This window comes from Apteryx rowi, unplaced genomic scaffold, assembly GCF_003343035.1.
Source record: "Apteryx rowi isolate R43461 unplaced genomic scaffold, aptRow1 scaffold_99, whole genome shotgun sequence".
In the NCBI taxonomy this organism is placed as follows: Eukaryota; Metazoa; Chordata; class Aves; order Apterygiformes; family Apterygidae; genus Apteryx; species Apteryx rowi.
This window is the reverse complement of record NW_020451304.1, coordinates 187,222-206,150: the sequence shown is the minus strand read 5'-3', so window position 1 is coordinate 206,150 and position 18,929 is coordinate 187,222. Positions and strand designations below refer to the sequence as shown.

Here is an 18,929-nt window from a genome sequence, read left to right as displayed (position 1 = left end):
GGGAGGCGGCCGGCTGCGGCTTCGCCTTTGTGCTGCGCTGTCGCTCGGAGCCGCACAGGTCCCCGGGGAGGGGAACGGCGGTTCGCCACACTCAAGATGGAGGGGACGTGTCCAGGCGCTGCTGAGGGGAGGCCTCCTCTGCCCTGAGCGCCAGAGTCCACAGGGCAGAGTCCAGGCCGCTCGCCCTGTCTGCCCAGTCTGCCCAGTCCCCCCAGTGCCCGCGCGCCGCTGGGGCGGGCGCTGCGTGTGCCCTTGGCACCTGGGGCAGGTGGCAGCGAGGAGCGCGGTCGCCTCGGATGCCTCCTGGGCAGGGAAGGTGAAAGCCGCCCCCGCCGCGGTGGCCATGGCGGGCAGCGAGGCGGCGGGCAGGCCCGGTGCGGCCTGCGTGCTGGGCATAGACCTGGGCACCACGTCCGTTAAGGCCGTCCTGGTGGCAGGGGGAGAGCGGGGGCAAGCGGTGGCCGAGAGCTGCTCCAGGGAGACGCAGGCGCAAACGGGCAGCCCGGGCGCTGGACTGCAGGTAAGGGATGGCGGGGGGCATCGCTGCTCATCCCTAGCCTCGTAGCAGCTGGGTTGCGCCGCTGCGTCGTGCTGGCTTTGGTGTCCTTCCTGGGTCGTTTTTGTGCCTAGAACAAGGGAGATGGTTGCTGCGTGTGCCTGGATATCTGAAATTAGAATTAAAATGCTGTCTGTTTACTGTTCAAGAAAGCCAAGTAAAGCCTCCTGTTTTAAGAAAGATCGAGGTGTTGAAAAGTCGCTGAAATGGTCAGGTCAAACTGAAACAGTACAAGAGCCGATGAGTTTGTTAGGTGAGCAGTAAATCTTCAGGAGCTCTCCCTTGTTTCAAAATGGAGATGGCTGCTGGGAACATTCCCTGAGTGGCACCACAGAGAGAAGAACTAATTTTGCAAACTTTCTGCTGSAAAAGTCTGCTGCTTCTTCCACTGTAGGCTCAGAGATGTCATAAGACAATCTGAAACTCTTCTCCCATGAACCATTACCTGATATTTGACGCTGTTGGTCAGGAAATGACAACCACTTGCCTACTGGAAGCGTATTTTGCGCTTTAGTGTGAGATGGAATCATAACCGGAAATTACTGTTTGAAATACCCAAGAATATGTACTCCTGTTAGAGGAGTTTAGATCCATTGTGCTGGTCAAGCTAATAAAGCACAAATCAAACAAAATTATAAAATATATATATAGACGTTCCTCCAGCTTAGTATTGTAGTGTGTCCAAGGCCTCTTGTCTGAGCAGAGGTGTTAAACCTGCTCCCTACAGTTATGTTTATGCAGCCAAAAGTGTATATACACACAGAACAGTTCACATCTATGTGTAGACTATATTTAAACATTTTTGCTTATAATCTTCTGTCACATAGTAATCTGAATGTTCAAAAGCGTAGAAGTTGTAATACAGCTTCCATTGTGGCATGATTTGGTCAGTTTACCAAGTAGATCAGCACTGGGTAGATCTAAGAATATCCAGAAATGAAGTATCAGCCTCTTCAAAATCAAAGGTAAGTGAATATCGGAGGGGCTTTAGGAAGGTGTAAGTGAGAGTGCATGCAAGTCAGAACCTCTTCACGAGGTAATCCTGTTTATGAGGAAAAAGAAGAGTGATAAAAAATTGAATTAATAAAGGCATATAGTGAGGAGGAAGAGTATTAATATGAAAATGAGAAGGGGACAGATTTTTAGAAAAGTGTATTTTGAGTGCAATAACTTAGAATCAGAGAAATTATTTCAAGAATTATTTGGTCTTCAGTGTAAGGTGCTGTTATATCAGTCTCAACTTGCTAGTATTGGTTTTGGAGTTTTGTGGTTTGGGGTTTTTTGCATTATTTCTGTCAATTTAGGAGTGAATGTTATTCTAATGTACGTTATTAAGCTAAACGTATTATATTGTTCACTTCTGGCTAGAGTAGGCTTATTTAATAAATACAGTGAATGAATCCCAATGATTTTATGCTTGGTATAATGCTTTATAATTGCAGGGCATGGAGCAGAATGTCCAGAAGATAATAAGAGCACTGAATGAATGCCTTGCTGCTCTACCCCAGCAACAACTTCAAAGAGTCAGTCACATTGGTATTTCAGGACAAATGCATGGGATTGTATTTTGGAAAAAAGAGCAAGGTAACATTAATTCTTTGGCATTCCTATTTTGAATATTATGCTGCAGAAAATAAATTTTTAGCACTGAAATGGTCTGCAGGAAATTGCTGCATGTTCACTTTGGTCTTCTGTGAGACAGAATCATCAGAAGATCTTGTTCTGTGGGGATTTTGCTTTAATTTCTGGAATGTCAGCTGCTCACTACAGTTAACCATGTTGTTTACATAGACTAGTTAAAGGATTTAGTCTTATGAGATCCCTGTAGAGTCAGCACAGCTATTAATATGAAGGAGGAATTGCATGTTTGTAGCTTGACAAATGTTTGTCCATCGTATGCTATCTGCTGCCAACTGAAAGAACTTCTGGATCATGTGAATTTTTTTTTTTTGAATGTTATTCACCTTATAAAACACTTAACTAGTTGTTGTCCAGTATCTTAATACCTTCCTGTGATTTTGCAGTAGCAGTTTTAGCAGTTCTGCGTATCCCTTGAAAAATAAGCTACTCTAGATCTTTAAGAGAATGTGCATAGCATTAGCTAGCCAACATTGAATATTGCTATGCTAATTTGAAATGCTGTTTGAAAGCAGAGTAGGAGGAAAAATTGAAGTCTGGTAAAAGATGATTTCTGTCCATGTTTTTTTCAAAAAACTCAAAGCATTTTTTTTCTGGTAAGTCATAGACTCTCATGTTGCACTGATCTTACTGCTTATGCTTCTGTGAGTAGGAAAAGAAAAGGATTATGGTCATGATCCTGGGTACACAACTGCTTGTAGAATGAAAGGCCAAGACCTCAGAAATGAAATCAACCACAGTGAGTTAGTCATATGGGGCTTGATCGTGTACGTACCCAAATAATCCTGGTGACAGTGAGGATGTTTGAAGAATTCAGGGCTTGGATTGCCAGCTGTGAGAGCCAGGGACAGTCTCTCTTCTTGGCTAAACTGATATAAATGTACTGAAGTCTAGGGCTTTTGGTTCAGATTTCAGAATCTAATTCCTTGTCTTCATTCTCTTTACCTTACGATGTGAACATCTGAGCAATTATACAAGTATTAAAATAATAATAGAAAGAAAGTATTAAAATAATAATAGAAAGAAGCTACTCAAATTAAGCAAAGATTTATTGTAAACCACAGAACAGATTTCCCAAAAGTGCTGGTCACTGCCTGTCAAAGTTTGTTAGGTTCTTAATTGCTTTAAGAGACAGTATGCTATTCATTGCTGGCTGTAATTTTACCTTAACTACTAAAATTATTATTAAGAAATATTTCTAAAGGCTGAGGGCTGAAGGAGCTGTTGTTTGCTTTCCAGCTGTCCCAAGGGCTTTATAACAAAGCATCATGGGTTCATCATAGACATAGATTCTTTTGTGATATTGCTTAATATTTTATTTCCTAAAGCCACATGTCACTTTTGTTTCAATTCTTGCATTCAACAAAGGGAAAGAGTTTGTTTGCTCTCATTTGCTTTGAGTAGACTAAGTGAATTCATGCGCTTTGGGACACAATTTACATTTTTAATAGCATGCTTTAGGCTTAGATTTATGGTTAATAGTATTTCTTAGAATCCATTTAAAACTAGAAAAACAAACCAATTGGAAATTCAGTTCAAACAGCCTTGATGGAACAGAGAGCCAAGGGGACAGGAAAAGTATATGTTTGCTTTGCATATTTCATATAATACTACCCAGCTTTCATGGCTGCTTTTTATTGTGTGTGTGACTTCAAATCCCTATATCCAGTCCAGGAAAGACTCATTTGACTATGTTTTTACTAGTAAGTAAAACAGCCTGGGGCCTCTTCTCTGACCTCAGGAGAGGTCAAGTGGCACAGCACAGCTTGCATCTGTATGACAAAAGTCTCCCCCCACCCCCCAGCCAAAAAAAGAGGAAAAAAAAAAAAAAGTAGCCTCAGTCACAGAGTCAGCGCTCTGTCCTATCCCTGCAGTGTGGCCAGGCGTTGCCTGGGGGAGCAGTAGCTGTCAGAGGCCAAAACCATGCCATGGAGTGTGCTAGCAAACATCACATGCTCGAGCTCAAGCTGTGTTTAGTTTGCTGTTCTGGCAGGACCCGTAAGCTGCCTTGCAGGACTGCTTGCGGTGAGCATGTCGGGGCAGGAAGTAGCGCACTGCACTGGAGCAGTAGCAGACATGGCTGAGAAGGCTCCTTGCAGCCCTGAAAAGTTGCCGTAATTTAGCTGAGGCCCCTGCATAGAAGAATGTGAAGGTGACTTCAAAGGTGTAGTTTCCTCTGCTCAGAGGGAACATGCTAGACTGGTAAAACTGAAGAGAAAACTGAATTCAACCCTATTTTGCCTTCAGCGAAGCTTTGTTGTAGATAAGGGGAGGCTACTCTTTAATACTTCACAGTCCCTTGCTTAATAAATATAGAGCCAAGTTTCCTTTTGCTTTGACTCAAAAGGTGCAAATAACTATGTGCTATCCACTGTATGCAGTTCACTACTAATACAACTCTCTTTAGGTCATGATGTGACAGATCCCAATTAAGGTTTGAATGCAAGAGATGTCACAGCAGGTCATTACCTCCCTTAGCAAAATTGCAAATTTTTGGTGGGTTACCTGTTATTAAGTTGTATCATTAGTACCTCGAGGTGCAAGCTCCTTGTTCCCTTAGACACTAGGAGTGCTAGTAGAGACAGAAGACTTTGGACAGCATTCTCTGTTTTAGCAAAGATTATGGCATTATGACATTATCTAGGACTGAAAAGTATGACTAATTCATTTGATTGCAATGCCTACTGGCTCTTTTTCTATTCTTTTTCCAATTCGTTGCACAAATTATCTGAATATCCAGAAATGAAGAATGCTGGGCAAACTATGCTGTGGGGAATCACTGGAGTTCTCGGACACTGTGTGTTTTAGGTTGCAAATGGACAGAGAGTGGAACTGGCCGAACCTTTGAGCCCAAGGAGGTCAGTAATCTGATTACTTGGCAAGACGGCCGCTGCAACCGTAGCTTCCTCTCGTCTCTTCCTCAGCCACAGTCACATATCAGCTTGGCTACAGGATTTGGATGTGCCACAGTCTACTGGTATTTAAAGAAGAGGTACATTTTTTTTCAAAAGGGTTTTGTATCAGGCGGTTTCATTGGCAGTTTCTCATCTTGAACTTACGTGACAGTTAGTATTTCTGTAGCAGGTTAATGCCACTACAGGTTTAGTTGCTGCATTTCTCCATAATTGTAATATTAATTAAATAGTCAAAAAATATTAAAAATATCAGTATTCAGTATAAACTATATGCAACCGAACACACAAGAGACCCTGACCTCATAAAAATACTACAGATCTCTTAACAAAAAGAAAATCCTCTACCCATGTAGTAGCCTTAAAGCCTTAAAGAATCAGAATAATTCTAGTCCAACCTCCTGCTCAAAGGAGGTCTGGTAATATAGTTTGAACACTACAGTTTCGCCTTTTGCGGATTGTCTGTCAAAAGTACAAGCATGCCTAAGACAGTAACAGAATTGCTTTGGCTGCTTGCTGCCAGATGCTAAAAGAAACAGTCCCTAAATTAATTCCAGTTCCTTTCTTCCTTAGACACTGAGCTCCTTATGAGGTGGAATTGATGGTCTGCTTTGTTGTGGCATGTTTGCAAAGGATGTAATTTTTCACTTATGACTTGACTTCAGCAGGACTTGCTCTTCAGTGGTTTCAGACAGTTTCATCTCCAGTATGTTATGCTTCTCAAAGAGCTGGTGTTTTCCTCAGCAATGAGTCTAGGTGCTATAAAAGTTGAGGAAAAACTTGATTTCTTCCARAGTGTGTTCAACAAATGTGTGGAATGTGGCCAGATCTTGCCTCAGTGTTGTATTGATCATGAGTCCAAGCTGTTTTGTTCCTGCTTTGTTTCACCATTTGGTACATTTCCTTTCATATAATTTGTGGATCTTAAAGCAATTGCAGGAATTTTCCTGTTTTTCTCAAATGCTCCAGAATCAACAAAATGACATTGTTGTGCAAACAGTTAATAACTTCCTGACAAGTTTTGCAATGGTGTGTTTTTGAACCTGGACAACTCATTTCCTTAAAGCCAGTTTCTCTCCATCTTCCATCAGGAATTAAGTATTGCTGCTGTGGTAACATCTTGGAAAACAAATTCACTTAAAAGACCCAAAAGTACAGGTTGATCACTGAGGCTGCTGGTTCACTGATTGTTAGGAGATGAGATCGCAGATATCTGAAGTTCCTTGTAGCACTGGAAGTATTCTTGCTACCTTGTGCCTTGAAAGACTCATTGTTTTTGTTTAATAATRTTTTGTTCAAAAGTCCAGATTTTCTGAAGTCTTATGATGCAGCTGGCACTATCCATGACTATGTGGTTGCCATGTTGTGTGACCTGAAGAAGCCACTGATGTCTGTCCAGAATGCTGCCAGCTGGGGATATTTTAATTCCAGAAGCAAAAGCTGGAATACTGACATGTAAGAGCTAAAGTCATTCAATAGATTCTACACATTGCTTGTATCGGGCAACATGAACATCTCTTTGGGCCCTAAGTATGAAAGTGCTACAGATAGAAAGTGGTTGAAAGTCACTCCTAATCAGTTGTGATGTGGCCCATACAGGAGTGTTGGGGGTTTGCTCTGGTTTGTAAGGGATATAATGCTTAAATTATATAAAATCTGGCACTGTGTTTTTAGAAACAGCTAAAACAGCAGAGCTGAGAGGCTCGTCAGTGAGGCCTTATATACARAAGTGTTCCTCTCCCTTTCTGTGGTATGATGATGGGATGGGATGGACAAGTGACTGCTGCTGCCTGTGCATATTAGTTCTTTCAGCTGAGCTTCTTTGTAACCRCAAAGATTTACTTGTCATATTATCTAAAAGTTATTAGGCTACAGGGAGTATTATTGGAAAATAGGGTCTGTTTTGTTGCTGTTTTTTATGATTTGCTCTTTTGGGGGGGACCTTATACAATTCAGGGCTTAGGTTAGGCCAGTACTCCAAGATGAAAAGATCTTCTGCTCATGAAGGTAAACTAATTTCTAATGCCTTGAAAGAATGACAGAAGCTTGCATCTGGCTCACTGATCTTTCACTAATCTGGTGTTGTAGCTGTAGCAACATAGAGTATCTTGCAGTTTGTTTGTGTAAGAAGTTTGTTGGACTTAAATATTAATGATTTGGTTTTGAACCACTAACTGTTTGCGTAACAGCTCTAAGTTCTTTGGCACTTGAAACCTGATTTTTTTCTTAGGCTGTTTTTGTGATTGTCCCTTAACTCTGGAACTGCCTGTATGTATGACAACATTAGCTTAAACTGGCTGTGCAGGTACTGCTGTATAATCTCAGGTAATCAGACTATATATAAAGTAAAAGTATTTATTCTTCTAGACTATTCTAGTCCACCCAGCCAGTGGAACTGAAATGCTGCTCTGGTCCAAGGCGAAACTTTCTAAATAGGTGAAAGCATCCATAAATCCAGCAGCCACAAATGCCAGGTTCACCTGTGACTTCAAAGAGGTCCTTGTAGTCATGTTGCATTTTCCCGTACTGCTTTCCTGCAATTATATTGTTCTGATTGCAGCTTGAAAAAATCCGGCTTTCCTGTTCACTTGCTTCCAGAGGTGGGAGACCCTGGCAGTATTGCAGGCAGGACAATCTATGCATGGCATGGAATACCCAAGGGAGCAGAAGTCGGAATTGCCCTTGGAGATTTCCAGTGCTCTGTTTATTCCTGTCTGACTGAGAGGACTGATGCAGGTATGATCATGTAGCTGATAGTGTGCAGCTGAGACCCTCATTTTTATTTGTGTCTGTCTGTGATTAATTAATCTTGATAACTTATTTGTTTTTTTTCTTTGTCCTCCTTCAGGGTTGTCTGGTAAAACACTGATTTTTTTCTTTTTGTGTTCAAGTTCTCAATATCGGCACCTCTGCTCAGCTGACCATCTCTATGCCCCCGGGATTCCAGCCTCCAGAGATACCAGATCCTTTCTCAGCTGTTACTTATTTTCCCTACTTCAGTGGTAACTACTTGGCGGTGGCAGCATCACTCAATGGAGGCAATGTTCTAGCAACATTTGTGGACATGGTGGCCCAGTGGACAGCAGAACTGGGTAAGTTATTTCAAGGATAGTTAAAGCTTAAAATTAGGGTTGATCAGCAAAGTACCAGGGTAGCTGAGGCAAAAGAACAAGCCTAGAGCTGTTTTGTCATGCTGTACAAGGAACAAGGATAACTCTTGGGTCATGCTTCCTAGATCTCTAGAATTTCCTTTTGAAGCTAATGAACATGCTGGGACAGTCATGCCTAGACCCTACATTCACATCATCTCTAGGTTTTGGCTTTTCTTTTRTTTCAAGAATATGAGAGAATATCCTTCAAAAGGAAGGGTCAGCAAATCTGAAGACAGCTGCTAATATTCTATGATTGCCGTCCAAAAGAGTTCTCTGATTATATCAATTGCCTTTTGCTGCAAATTTTCAGAACTCTAAATACCTAATGGATTTTAAGACTCAGGCTCATGTAATATTTCCTAAGTGCTTTCAATGTGGTCTTTACGGGCTCTTTTGTATTCCTCTTCTGGGTGTTGCAGTGAAGCAATGAATTCTTATATCTGTTACTCTTTCAGCAAGTTCTTGAAGGAAACTCTGCATTTAGCTTCAGTGACTGGATAGCATGTGAAGTCTGCCAGCAGTGCCTTTAGTGGTGGTGTTTTGTGTAACTTCACACAGTGTAGGCAAAGGAGGATAGCTGTATTATCAGAAATGGCAGTTTCTGTAATCAGAAAAAAATTTCTAGCATCACAGTATGTTGGATGATGGGAAGGGGGTTCAGAGTCCTGGAAAAGCAGTTATCTTTGGCACAGGGAAAAACAGATATACAATATTTTGCTGAGCAGGTGGATCAGTGTCCATTTTAAGTCTCCACATGTAGAATATACTAGACCCCTTCAAATTAGTAACATGGTATTTCCCTTTTGCAGGCCTTGAGGTTCAGGAGACTACTATCTATACAAAGATAATCAAAGCAGCCTTGGCCCAAACCAACAGCAAACTCTCAATCCACCCGGCACTATTTGGAGAGAGGCACATGCCTGAGCAGCTGGCTTCAGTGACCGATATCTCTGTTTCTGACCTCTCCCTGGGTCATGTAACTAGAGCTCTGTGCCGTGGGATCATTGAAAATCTCCATTCCATGCTGCCCTCTGAGCGCCTGACGGAGACAGGAGTGAGGAGGATTCTGGGAACTGGGAGTGCCCTTGCCAGGAACGAGGTGCTGAGGCAGGAAGCGGAAAGGATTTTTCCCTTCCCTGTGATTTACGGGAAGGATGTTGACGCTGCTGTGGGGGCTGCCATGGTGATGTTCCACAGAAAATAAAGTCATTGTTTGGAATGGCCTGACATGAACTGTCGTCTTCTTTTTTCTCTGGATGTACAGTATTTCCTTTTGCTTCCTAACTTTTTCTGGAGTTGTATTCAACGTACCATCTCACTCACCACAGCAAAAAAGAGCTTGTATTTAATGTTTGTTTCTGCTTCTGGGTGTACACAGGGTGTACTCCATTTCCTAGCTCTGTCATTTCCATTTGTGAAATGAGAAGTAATTACCACATTAAATTTGACTGAGTGACTAGGAAAGATCCATTAAGTTTCTGCCTAAAATGATAATTTCATGCTAGGCTCATTTTCCTGTTAGGAAATATATTTAGAAAGGGCTGGGAGAGATGAGTAGCTTTCTGTAACTTAGTCTGATGCTTTCATTAGAGACATCTTGTGTTTAAAAGCTGTCTCATAGTATACATACATATAGGTAGCAGACTGGGGTCTCAGTCAAGCTTGTTTGAGGAGTTTGGCACTTGCACAGAATGAATGCCATTTTTTACATGTTGCATGTTGTCTCTGTAAAAGATGAAATACAGCCTTGGCTTGCCTGTCAACAAAATGATCAAAATAAAACATGAGGATTATTTCTGTGGTCACCCAGGTCCGTTGCAGTGGATTCAGGTCAAAGGTATGACTAGGTCAGTACAATGACTGGAGACACCTGAAATGCAGGGCTTATATCCTAATGCAGAATACTTTCACAGGGTGTGAGTGAGGTGACTATTTTCCTTATTTGGCAGTATGTAATTATTTTATGTTTGTTTTTTGGGTGGTAGAGAGGATCAGGGCTTCTCTGGAACAATCAGAATTTGTGATGAACAGGAGGAGGTGGCCAGCTCGGAAAGTTTTATGAAGCCCAATCAATCCTCATCTCTTCAAACTGTGATTTTACTTTTGAGCACAACCACAATTAGCATCCCTGAGAGATGGTCCACAAAAATGATTTGCTCTTGAAGTATAATGCCCAGGTATTTTAGTGTATTTGATTTGAAGGTGTTTCTGCCCTTCATGTATTATGTTATGTAAGTGGGCTTTAACATGGCAGCTGCCAGGTCAGACTCTAACCAGTTTTTAGTGTTGAGTAYTGATCATGAGACTTCCCTTAAAATTTCTAATTTTTTATCCCCTGTGCTATGCTCTTAAAATTGATTTCTCACCCTACTCTTTATTTTAATGTAAGAACATTCACACTTTGTCAGTCTAAAACATGATAGATGTACACCTTTTCTTGCTCAAATGAGACTGGGAAGTAAGAAGGATAGTTTCATGTCGTCCGGATAGAATTTTCTTACTTAGAACATCTATTTCAACTGAAATACAGATGTGTATTTTCATTTTGCACATTAACAACATCGGGACTACCTCATTTTCTTAGTGAGAAAGCTGTTCTGAGTTCTGCGACATTAATTACAGAGATGGATTAATTTCCATCTCCCTCCAGCCTCCCTCCATGCATCTGTTCTGTGTGGTGGTTATAGAACTGTTGGCATAAATAGGAATTGCAAAGTGCAGAGTAGTTGAAAGACTTTGTAAAAAGTCCGATTTCGTTATATGTTGTTTTCTCTTTTTTGTTGTTATAAAATATTTTTGTATCAGCAGATCTGTTTTCATTTTTGTTGAATAGCTGTGGAAAGAGCTGATAACACTTCTCCACCATGGCACRGCAGCTGCTGTTAACCATGAAACCAAGCTGTGTCTATTTGCAGAAGCTAGTAAAATTTGGTCTGGCTTTAGGTTGCAATGGTCTCTAGTGCTATTAGCAAAGGCAAGGCTATCTCTGACCTGCAGACGAGCCTTGGATACATCTTTAGGATCTCTAGTTTATCTACTGATACTTTTTCATTTGCAGTGATGGAGAGAGCTCTTACTGGGCAAAAATCACTCTCAAGCACAGCACACAAAGCCTAAACACTCATGTGTGGGTGCATGGATGCAGGCCCAAGAAAAAGGAGTAATTTCCTTCTAGTTTATTACTGTCCTATTTTGATAGGCATTCACATCTCCTAATGAGCTTACACCTTCAAACCAGGTCCCTCCTGAGATGGAATATGATACCTCAAAGAACCATTACAAGAATCACAGAATGCTGCTGGTAAGAGGGAAGTAACGTCTGCACAAGAAATATGAGTCAGGGAGGCTGATGAGGAAGGCATCAAAGCTCAGGAAACAGCAGAAAGCTCCCAAAGTGTGGACATCAGATCATGGTAAGACTGAAAGGAGCTGAAGCCAGGAATGGGAGAAGAAGGGGAAGGAGCATTTAGCAAAAGGAATCGGTGAGAAGCTTTGAGACTGAATGAGGAAGACCCTTTGCTGAGCCATATAGTTCCCTTATGAGCCCTGCATTGCAAATGGTGAAGGAGTTAATCATAGTGTTGAATCAGATGCTCTGCTCAGCAAAATTCCAGGAGCACCAGCCGAGGATCTGGCACGCTGGTAATCTATACTTATGCATTAATAAATAGGCATTTTATTTCCTTTGAGTACAATACCATAAGCTGTTTTAAGTAGTATAATTAGTTCGCTAATAAATAGGCAAATATATTATTTTTTAATAGATGGCAAGACTAGAAAGATTTCTTATCCTGTAGTTTGACCTTTTGCAAAGCATACACCAGATAATTTCACCCAGTAATTTCTTTATTTAGCTTCAAACCTCAGGAGCTAGATGTCTGGGGCCTCTAGCCTAACAACTACAGCCTACCAGCTCAGCTTGCTGGAAAAGCTGTCTCTCCAGCCCAGTCTTTGACAGAGAGATCCTATATACATGATATATTTAACAATATTTGACACAGTTTTTCATTTTTTTAGGGGATTAAAACCATCCTGGATTAGTTTTTTTTTTCCTAGTGATGCTAACATTTAAAAACTGTTACATGTATATTTTTAAATAAAACACAGTAGGAACATGGAATGATAGAGTGGCCTTAGGATTTTCTGTCACTGGGTTCTTCTTTAACTCTGTTCAGAATCAGTTTATCTTTAAGATTCTTGGCGAGGTTTTATGGCAGCCGCCAAGAGCCTCCAGAAAAGGTGAATGATTTCAGGGAAGAGCTGTGGCATATTTTAGGAAGTTTTGCAAAGTGAAATAAAACTCTGATCCACAGAAACAATTGTGTTGTTTGGGGATTTTTTTGCAGCTTGAGTGACTTTTCAAAGAGGAAATCTGAAGAGGAGTGTCCATTACTAAATGCAATTAGGGAGGAAAAAAACAACAACAACAACATATTGCAATTCTTGTAAAAAGCTTTGCTAAACCCCTGGGAATAATAGCTACTGATGCTTCTGCTTCCAGAATTGTTCTTAATGATTTTATTATTGTATTCCCTGTTCTTATAGTGAACTTCCCTTGATTCTAAAAATCATCAGCGCATGGAACAATTTTGCGGACAAATGAAGTGGAGAAGCAAACTGTGAGGTCTCTTTGGTCCAGGCTCCTAGGAGAAGGAATCTCTGGCACCAAATTCCTGTAGATCAGTGGGTGCTTACTGAGACTGGAGTATTTTGCGGAAGACAGGATTTTTTGCAATATTTGTAAGTTCTTCATGTATATTTGAATAGCATGCTTGTTGGTTGTTTGTAAACTCTTTGGTTTTTATCGTTAGTTTTGGTTCAGTTAGATACTCTCAACAACAGTATTTCCTTATATCTCATTTTATAGGTCAAACTTTTATGTACATAGGATTCAAAGAGTCCAAATAGGTTAACGCTTTTTTTCAGGTTAGAAAATCTTTTTTTAATAATCCTTCCACAGAACTTTGAAGGTTATTTCCCTTGCAAATTCATACTCATGAGGAAAAGCAACTTTTTCTTTATTATCAAAGATGTTACCAACAGGCTTTAGAAACAAAAGCACATATAGTGACTAAAACAAAGAGCAAATTGCCAGGGAGCCAAGATTAAATCTCTTCTGCTTATTCTCTTATTGCATCTATTCCATGGAAAATAAATGATTCAATTTTCCACAGCAATCTCTCCTGACACTTTTGGCTTGATCCACAATAATTTAATTGAGACCAAAAAAAGAAAATTATATATGGCTGTTTTCAGACTTTTTTTTCTCTCATTTTTTTATAAATCTATTTTTGTAACTTCTTCCCTAAATTAATTGTTCTTCAGTATTTTTAATATCAAATTCCAAATGAAAATATCTTTCTTTACATAATTTCTTATTTATAGAATAATTATGATAATAAGATACTATGTTATCCTTTCAGAGTGCCTCTTAGGATGCAAAGAACGTGAAAGGTTGAAGGTCACAACAAGTTAAACTGTTGCTATTAGTATTTCATCTATATTATKCTGATTTGCTTCCAGTTACTCTAAATGTGCAAGTTTGCAAATTGACGTTTTCATTCCATGTACATTATTCAAAATGCAAATGTAAGACAGAAGTGTCATTCCCATCATACTTGCACAGGAAAATGTGATTGTACCTTAGTGTAAATATTAATTAGTCCCGTAGAACTGAAAATCTGGTGTTAGTGTAATATGTAGGTTTATCAACATTTCCGCAGAATATTTTTGTGAAGAGAAATGGCTTGGAAGCATATTTGTGACATTGTTTTCACACTGAATGTGGGGAGAAGATTACTGACCACTGCAATTGGTTTATAATTGGAGACCTTTTCAAGATTTTATAACATCCCTGTGTTCAAAACAGTAAGATTTCCAAAGCAACCTAGGATTTTGGAGTACTTTTCTAAGGCTGTTCAGCACCCTCTAAAAGCCAGGTACACGGCAGTTCAAATATGATGTTGTTGCTGTCTCCATTGCTGGACTTCCAGAATATTTTGCATTCAGTGGTGTGAATACCAGCGTCTGGCTGTTTAAAACAGTGTGATAAAAAAGCAAAAAAAATCTCTGCTCTGTCTTCGTTATTGTGTATTTGTTAACTTCTTTCAAATTCTTTGTGGTTGTAAATCAGACAAGATCAGAGCTGTGGTCTTACAAGGATCTCTTATCAGTGGTAACATTTTCCTTTCTGTTTCCGTGTCTCATGTCTGAGGTGACACTAATCTCCCAAGAATCATAAAGCCCAATTTTCATCTAGTGTTGTTGTAACTCTGGTAAAGTCATTAGGTGATAATTTTCCTGCACGCAGGAAACCCTTGCATGGGGTATGAGCCAGGAAACCCTGGCTTAGCATCACTGAGATATGGTTATGGCACAAAACTCTCCATCAGTTTTTTTTCATATGCCAAATATATTCTTGAAAATGTCTTGTGGCACAAAACAGTTAGCAAATACAGAAAAAAAGCAGGGGTTGTTCTGGGTTGGAGGTTGTTCGGGGTTTAACAGCAGTGGCAGGACTATATTGGAGGAGGAGGAGGCCCTAGTTTAAGCAAAGGTGGCCAGCTCTGCAACCTGGGAGGCTCTGGGCCTTTCTGGTTTGCTGTCTCTGTTCTGAAATGGGTAAAGGCAATGGGGAGTAACAAACAGTGTGGGAATAATGACCTGCCAAACTGCTCCAACTCTAGGCATAGTGACTGTGGCTGTCTGTCTTGCTTCTGGGATGAGAGCAACCAATCCATTCCCTGCTGTTTCTGGAGAGTAGTCCTAGGAAAAAGGGGACTCACAGCCTTGTAATGTGCTGACTTGAGGTGTTTGTGTGGTTCCTCGCAGACTGCCTGTTCGTCATGTCTTCCATTCTTGGGAAGATGAAGAAGCTTGGCAGTTCTGACATGGAGGAATCTGAAGTGGCAGATGAGCACACGGATGGGGAGGACTCCCTGCTGGAAATGCCTGACAGCCTCCAGGGTACCCTCAACAGCAAGGTGCAGCCACCCAAAAGCAACATCTTTGCAAGACGTGGGCGGTTTGTGATGGGGGATAGTGACAAGGGTATGGCGCCCATGGACTCCTTTTACCAGATGGATCACCTGATGGCACCTTCTGTCATCAAATTCCACGCCAATCTGGAGAGGGGGAAACTTCACAAGTAAGTTTACCTTGTAGGATTTGGTTGTAGTGAATGCGGTTTGACAGCTTTAGGCTGTGTATTTTAGTGCAGCATTTATTCTCCCCACATTAGCGTGCCTGGTATTCAGTTCCGTTATTTTCAGTGCCACAGTAAGGAGAATATCCTGTCACATTTACTAATACCCTGCTGTTACATGTAAAAGTGATAATAGTTGTTAGCCCTTGGCATCTCTGAAAATTCAGCCAATGGATGTCTCACCCAAAATTAGTGACAGGCCTTAGTAACTCTCTTGAGACTGTTCAGTGAATAACTCTGAATGAGAAGGTGGGAGTGCCTGACTCCTAGGCCTGTAGTTACTGTCAGACTTCAGTACTTCTTTAAATACTGTTTTCAACTTTTCAGCAACAGAAACAGAATTTTATCAGAACAGTTGCCTGCAGACTTTATGATCTTGTAGACTTTGCAGATCCATGCACCGGTAGTGCTTGCTACTTCAAGCAAGTTAATGAAGCATCGTAATCTGCTTGTTTGTAAAAGGTCTGCTTAATACCAGTCTTTAAGTAACTGAGATTTACCTTTGTTAGGCTCCTATCTACTGATTCCATCACAGGCTGCTCAGAAAAAGCTTTCAAATTCTATGACCGCAGAAGGATCTTTGATGCTGTAGCCCAAGGCAACACAAGTGACCTGGACAATCTGCTAATCTATCTTAATAGAACCTTGAAGCATCTCACAGATGATGAATTCAAAGGTACCTTTTAGTGTAACATATCTTCAGTTGCCCTTGTCGTCTTCCAGTAGTGCTACTGAGATGAAAAAAAAAAATCACTGTGTTAAATGCAAAGTAACTGCAGAAGGACCTCTAATTGCCGGTGTTTCCCCCATTAATTGGGCAACCCCTTGACTGTAAGGTTGGAAGAGAGTTTAGAAAAGTTCAAGAATTTTTCTGTGGAAACCCCAAATGGGTTTTCTTATCTTTTCAAAAGATCCTCAGGAACTCCTGCATGCCTGGGTCTCATGGTAGGTTTGTAGTCACTTCCATATATCTGTAATCTTTTATGTTACAGAACCAGAAACTGGGAAAACATGCTTATTGAAAGCCATGCTGAATCTGCATGATGGGAAAAACGACACCATTCCACTGCTCCTGGATATTGCAAAGAAAACTGGAACTCTGAAAGAGTTTGTTAACGCAGAGTATACTGACAACTACTACAAGGGTAAGAGAAACAGCCAATGCAATGAACACTTGCTGATGAGACTGAAGGTAGGGATAAACAGGGCTCTGAAACACTCTCTGTGTGAGGCCTTCTGCCTGAGGATACAGCATCCCGAAGTGCCAGCATCTGATTAATAGCCAATACATTCATGGCAGGGCAGTATTTGGTTAGACAGGTGCAATATTATGCCCTTTCTGATACATGCTCATTTATCAGCAGGTTCAGGGAACTTGCTGTCTGTGCCATCTGACTTGTTTTAATTCTAGAACTTTTCAGCGTGCAGAGCTCTCAGTTCCACCCTCGTACATGGAGCTGAATGAATTGTGCCTGAAAGCTGTCAGTCTGCATTACATGTTACAGATTTCTGTGTCTGATGAGTGTCTCTTTAGGCCAGACTGCACTTCACATCGCTATCGAACGAAGGAACATGTACCTGGTGAAGCTCTTGGTCCAGAACGGAGCAAATGTYCATGCAAGAGCTTGTGGGGAGTTTTTCAGGAAAATCAAAGGGAAACCTGGCTTTTATTTCGGTAGGAGTGAACACAGCATGCACTTTATTGATTGAGTTATCCACATCGTTATCCCAGGTGCAAAGCTATTCAGATAATACTGTTTATGTGGGACTGGAAGCCCACAAGTACCAGATGGGCTAATCCACTACTTAGTCCAAATACTTACTCCTAAAGGCTACGATTACAAAGAAACCTGTGGGATTTACACAGTTGGCTCTGATGCTGTTTAGTGTCAGCTTGCTGTCTACATCCATTTGTTTTCTGAGGTCTATAATCTTTGAAAGGTTGTAACCTTCTGCAAGCCCTCCTTTCAGTGCTTTTATAGGCAGCCATGATTTCATGGTGCTTAAGTTTCAGTTAAACCAAAGAAAATGCAATTCTAACAGCTATCTCAAGAGTTGGTGCTATATCAGACAGAAAAACTCACCTCTTTCTCCTCATGGTGGAAGATGAAAATAGCATGGTCTCCTTTTCATTTATGCACCTGAAGTAATGCTTGCCCATGTGCTGGCCTTTCTGACCACTCATTCCCATTGCTTACCCATAGGGGAGCTGCCTCTGTCCCTGGCTGCCTGCACCAACCAGCTCTGCATTGTGAAATTCCTCCTTGAGAACCCCTACCAGGCAGCCAGCATCACTGCTGAGGACTCCATGGGCAATACAGTCCTGCACACACTGGTGGAGATTGCGGATAACACTAAGGATAACACCAAGTTTGTTACCAAGATGTACAATAACATATTGATCCTTGGTGCCAAAATTAACCCGATCTTGAAGCTGGAAGAACTCACCAACAAGAAAGGGCTGACACCATTAACTCTGGCAGCCAAAACAGGAAAGATAGGGGTAGGTGGGCACATCTGTGTCACTCTCCCATCACTGCATCAAATTATAGAGTACATATAAAACATTTATGTAGGACAGATTTTATGACTGCTTGTTGCATGGGCCTTTTAGTTCATAGGAACTGATGCTGCAGTTTCACATGCAGAATTGAAAAGTCCTAAAGGCTATGAAGTGTGGGTCTGTGGATGCCCAGCTGGCATTATGCATATACCACCGGTACACATGTGCCAGCCAAGGTGGAAGCAGAAAGCAGGTCTCGTCTGTTATCTGAGCTATGAAATGCTTTGTACTTTTGACTGGCTGGTATAACTCACCCTCTGACAGTTCCTGTTCACCATAAGTGTAAACTCAGAGACGTGTAACAAATGTCTCTGCATTTCTCTTTCTGCTCTGAAACAGTTATAGTGGCACAATGTAAGTGGTAGAGAGCAAAGAGATGGGCTTCCTGCCATATTCTTGTTTTTCATGCCCCAAAAACTAGTGAGAAAATTGATACTGTTTAGTTCAGACTTTGGTCTCTGCAGTCCTCCRGTAAGTTGACTTCAGCACAGTTAAACTAGGGAGAAATTAGCCCTGCCCTCTTATGGAGATACTGAGGAACTTAAACTCCACTAGCACTGAAATGTTGGTTGTATTATTCTTTTGCAATTAGATTTTCGCTTACATCCTCAGACGAGAGATCAAAGATCCTGAGTGCGGACACTTGTCTAGGAAGTTCACTGAATGGGTCTATGGACCTGTCCACTCATCTCTTTATGACTTGTCTTGTATAGACACATGCGAGAAAAATTCAGTGCTTGAGATCATTGCCTACAGCAGTGAAACACCAGTGAGTATGCACCTCCTTGGCATTTTCTTCATGGGTTGGGGGACTGCTAGGGAAGAGCTTTGTATTCCAGATGATGCATCTTTTTGAAGATCTTCCCTTTCTAGCAGAGTGTGTGGTGTGCTACTGTCACTCAAT

The 18,929-nt window shown here is 41.2% G+C and overlaps 2 protein-coding genes across 4 annotated transcripts in view; both read left to right on the top strand.

Annotated features, from left to right (window-relative positions):
- The first annotated feature begins 13 nt into the window (after positions 1-13).
- Positions 14-9,491, top strand: SHPK (sedoheptulokinase). Of its 3 annotated transcripts, none has more exons than XM_026055137.1 (7): positions 14-520; positions 1,999-2,140; positions 5,003-5,186; positions 6,409-6,561; positions 7,667-7,842; positions 7,998-8,198; positions 9,068-9,491. In XM_026055137.1, the coding sequence occupies exons 1-7, from the start codon at positions 344-346 to the stop codon at positions 9,460-9,462; spliced, it is 1,428 nt and encodes a 475-aa protein (XP_025910922.1). In that variant the 5' UTR covers positions 14-343; the 3' UTR covers positions 9,463-9,491. The 3 variants fall into 3 exon arrangements, with proteins under 3 accessions (XP_025910922.1, XP_025910924.1, XP_025910923.1); XM_026055138.1 differs by having other exon boundaries at positions 432-520; positions 4,935-5,186; XM_026055139.1 differs by lacking the exon at positions 6,409-6,561.
- Positions 9,492-10,088: 597 nt separating this feature from the next.
- The window catches only part of TRPV1 (transient receptor potential cation channel subfamily V member 1), a 29,871-nt gene continuing 21,030 nt past the window's right edge, over positions 10,089-18,929 (top strand). Inside the window, exons 1-10 of the mRNA XM_026055136.1 lie at positions 10,089-10,105; positions 10,244-10,435; positions 11,497-11,900; positions 12,804-12,998; positions 15,090-15,405; positions 15,972-16,138; positions 16,455-16,607; positions 16,997-17,137; positions 17,667-17,965; positions 18,618-18,794. Of these exons, the coding sequence (XP_025910921.1) occupies positions 15,104-15,405; positions 15,972-16,138; positions 16,455-16,607; positions 16,997-17,137; positions 17,667-17,965; positions 18,618-18,794 (1,239 nt within the window). The 5' untranslated portion in view covers positions 10,089-10,105; positions 10,244-10,435; positions 11,497-11,900; positions 12,804-12,998; positions 15,090-15,103. The remainder of the gene's footprint in view (positions 10,106-10,243; positions 10,436-11,496; positions 11,901-12,803; positions 12,999-15,089; positions 15,406-15,971; positions 16,139-16,454; positions 16,608-16,996; positions 17,138-17,666; positions 17,966-18,617; positions 18,795-18,929) is intronic.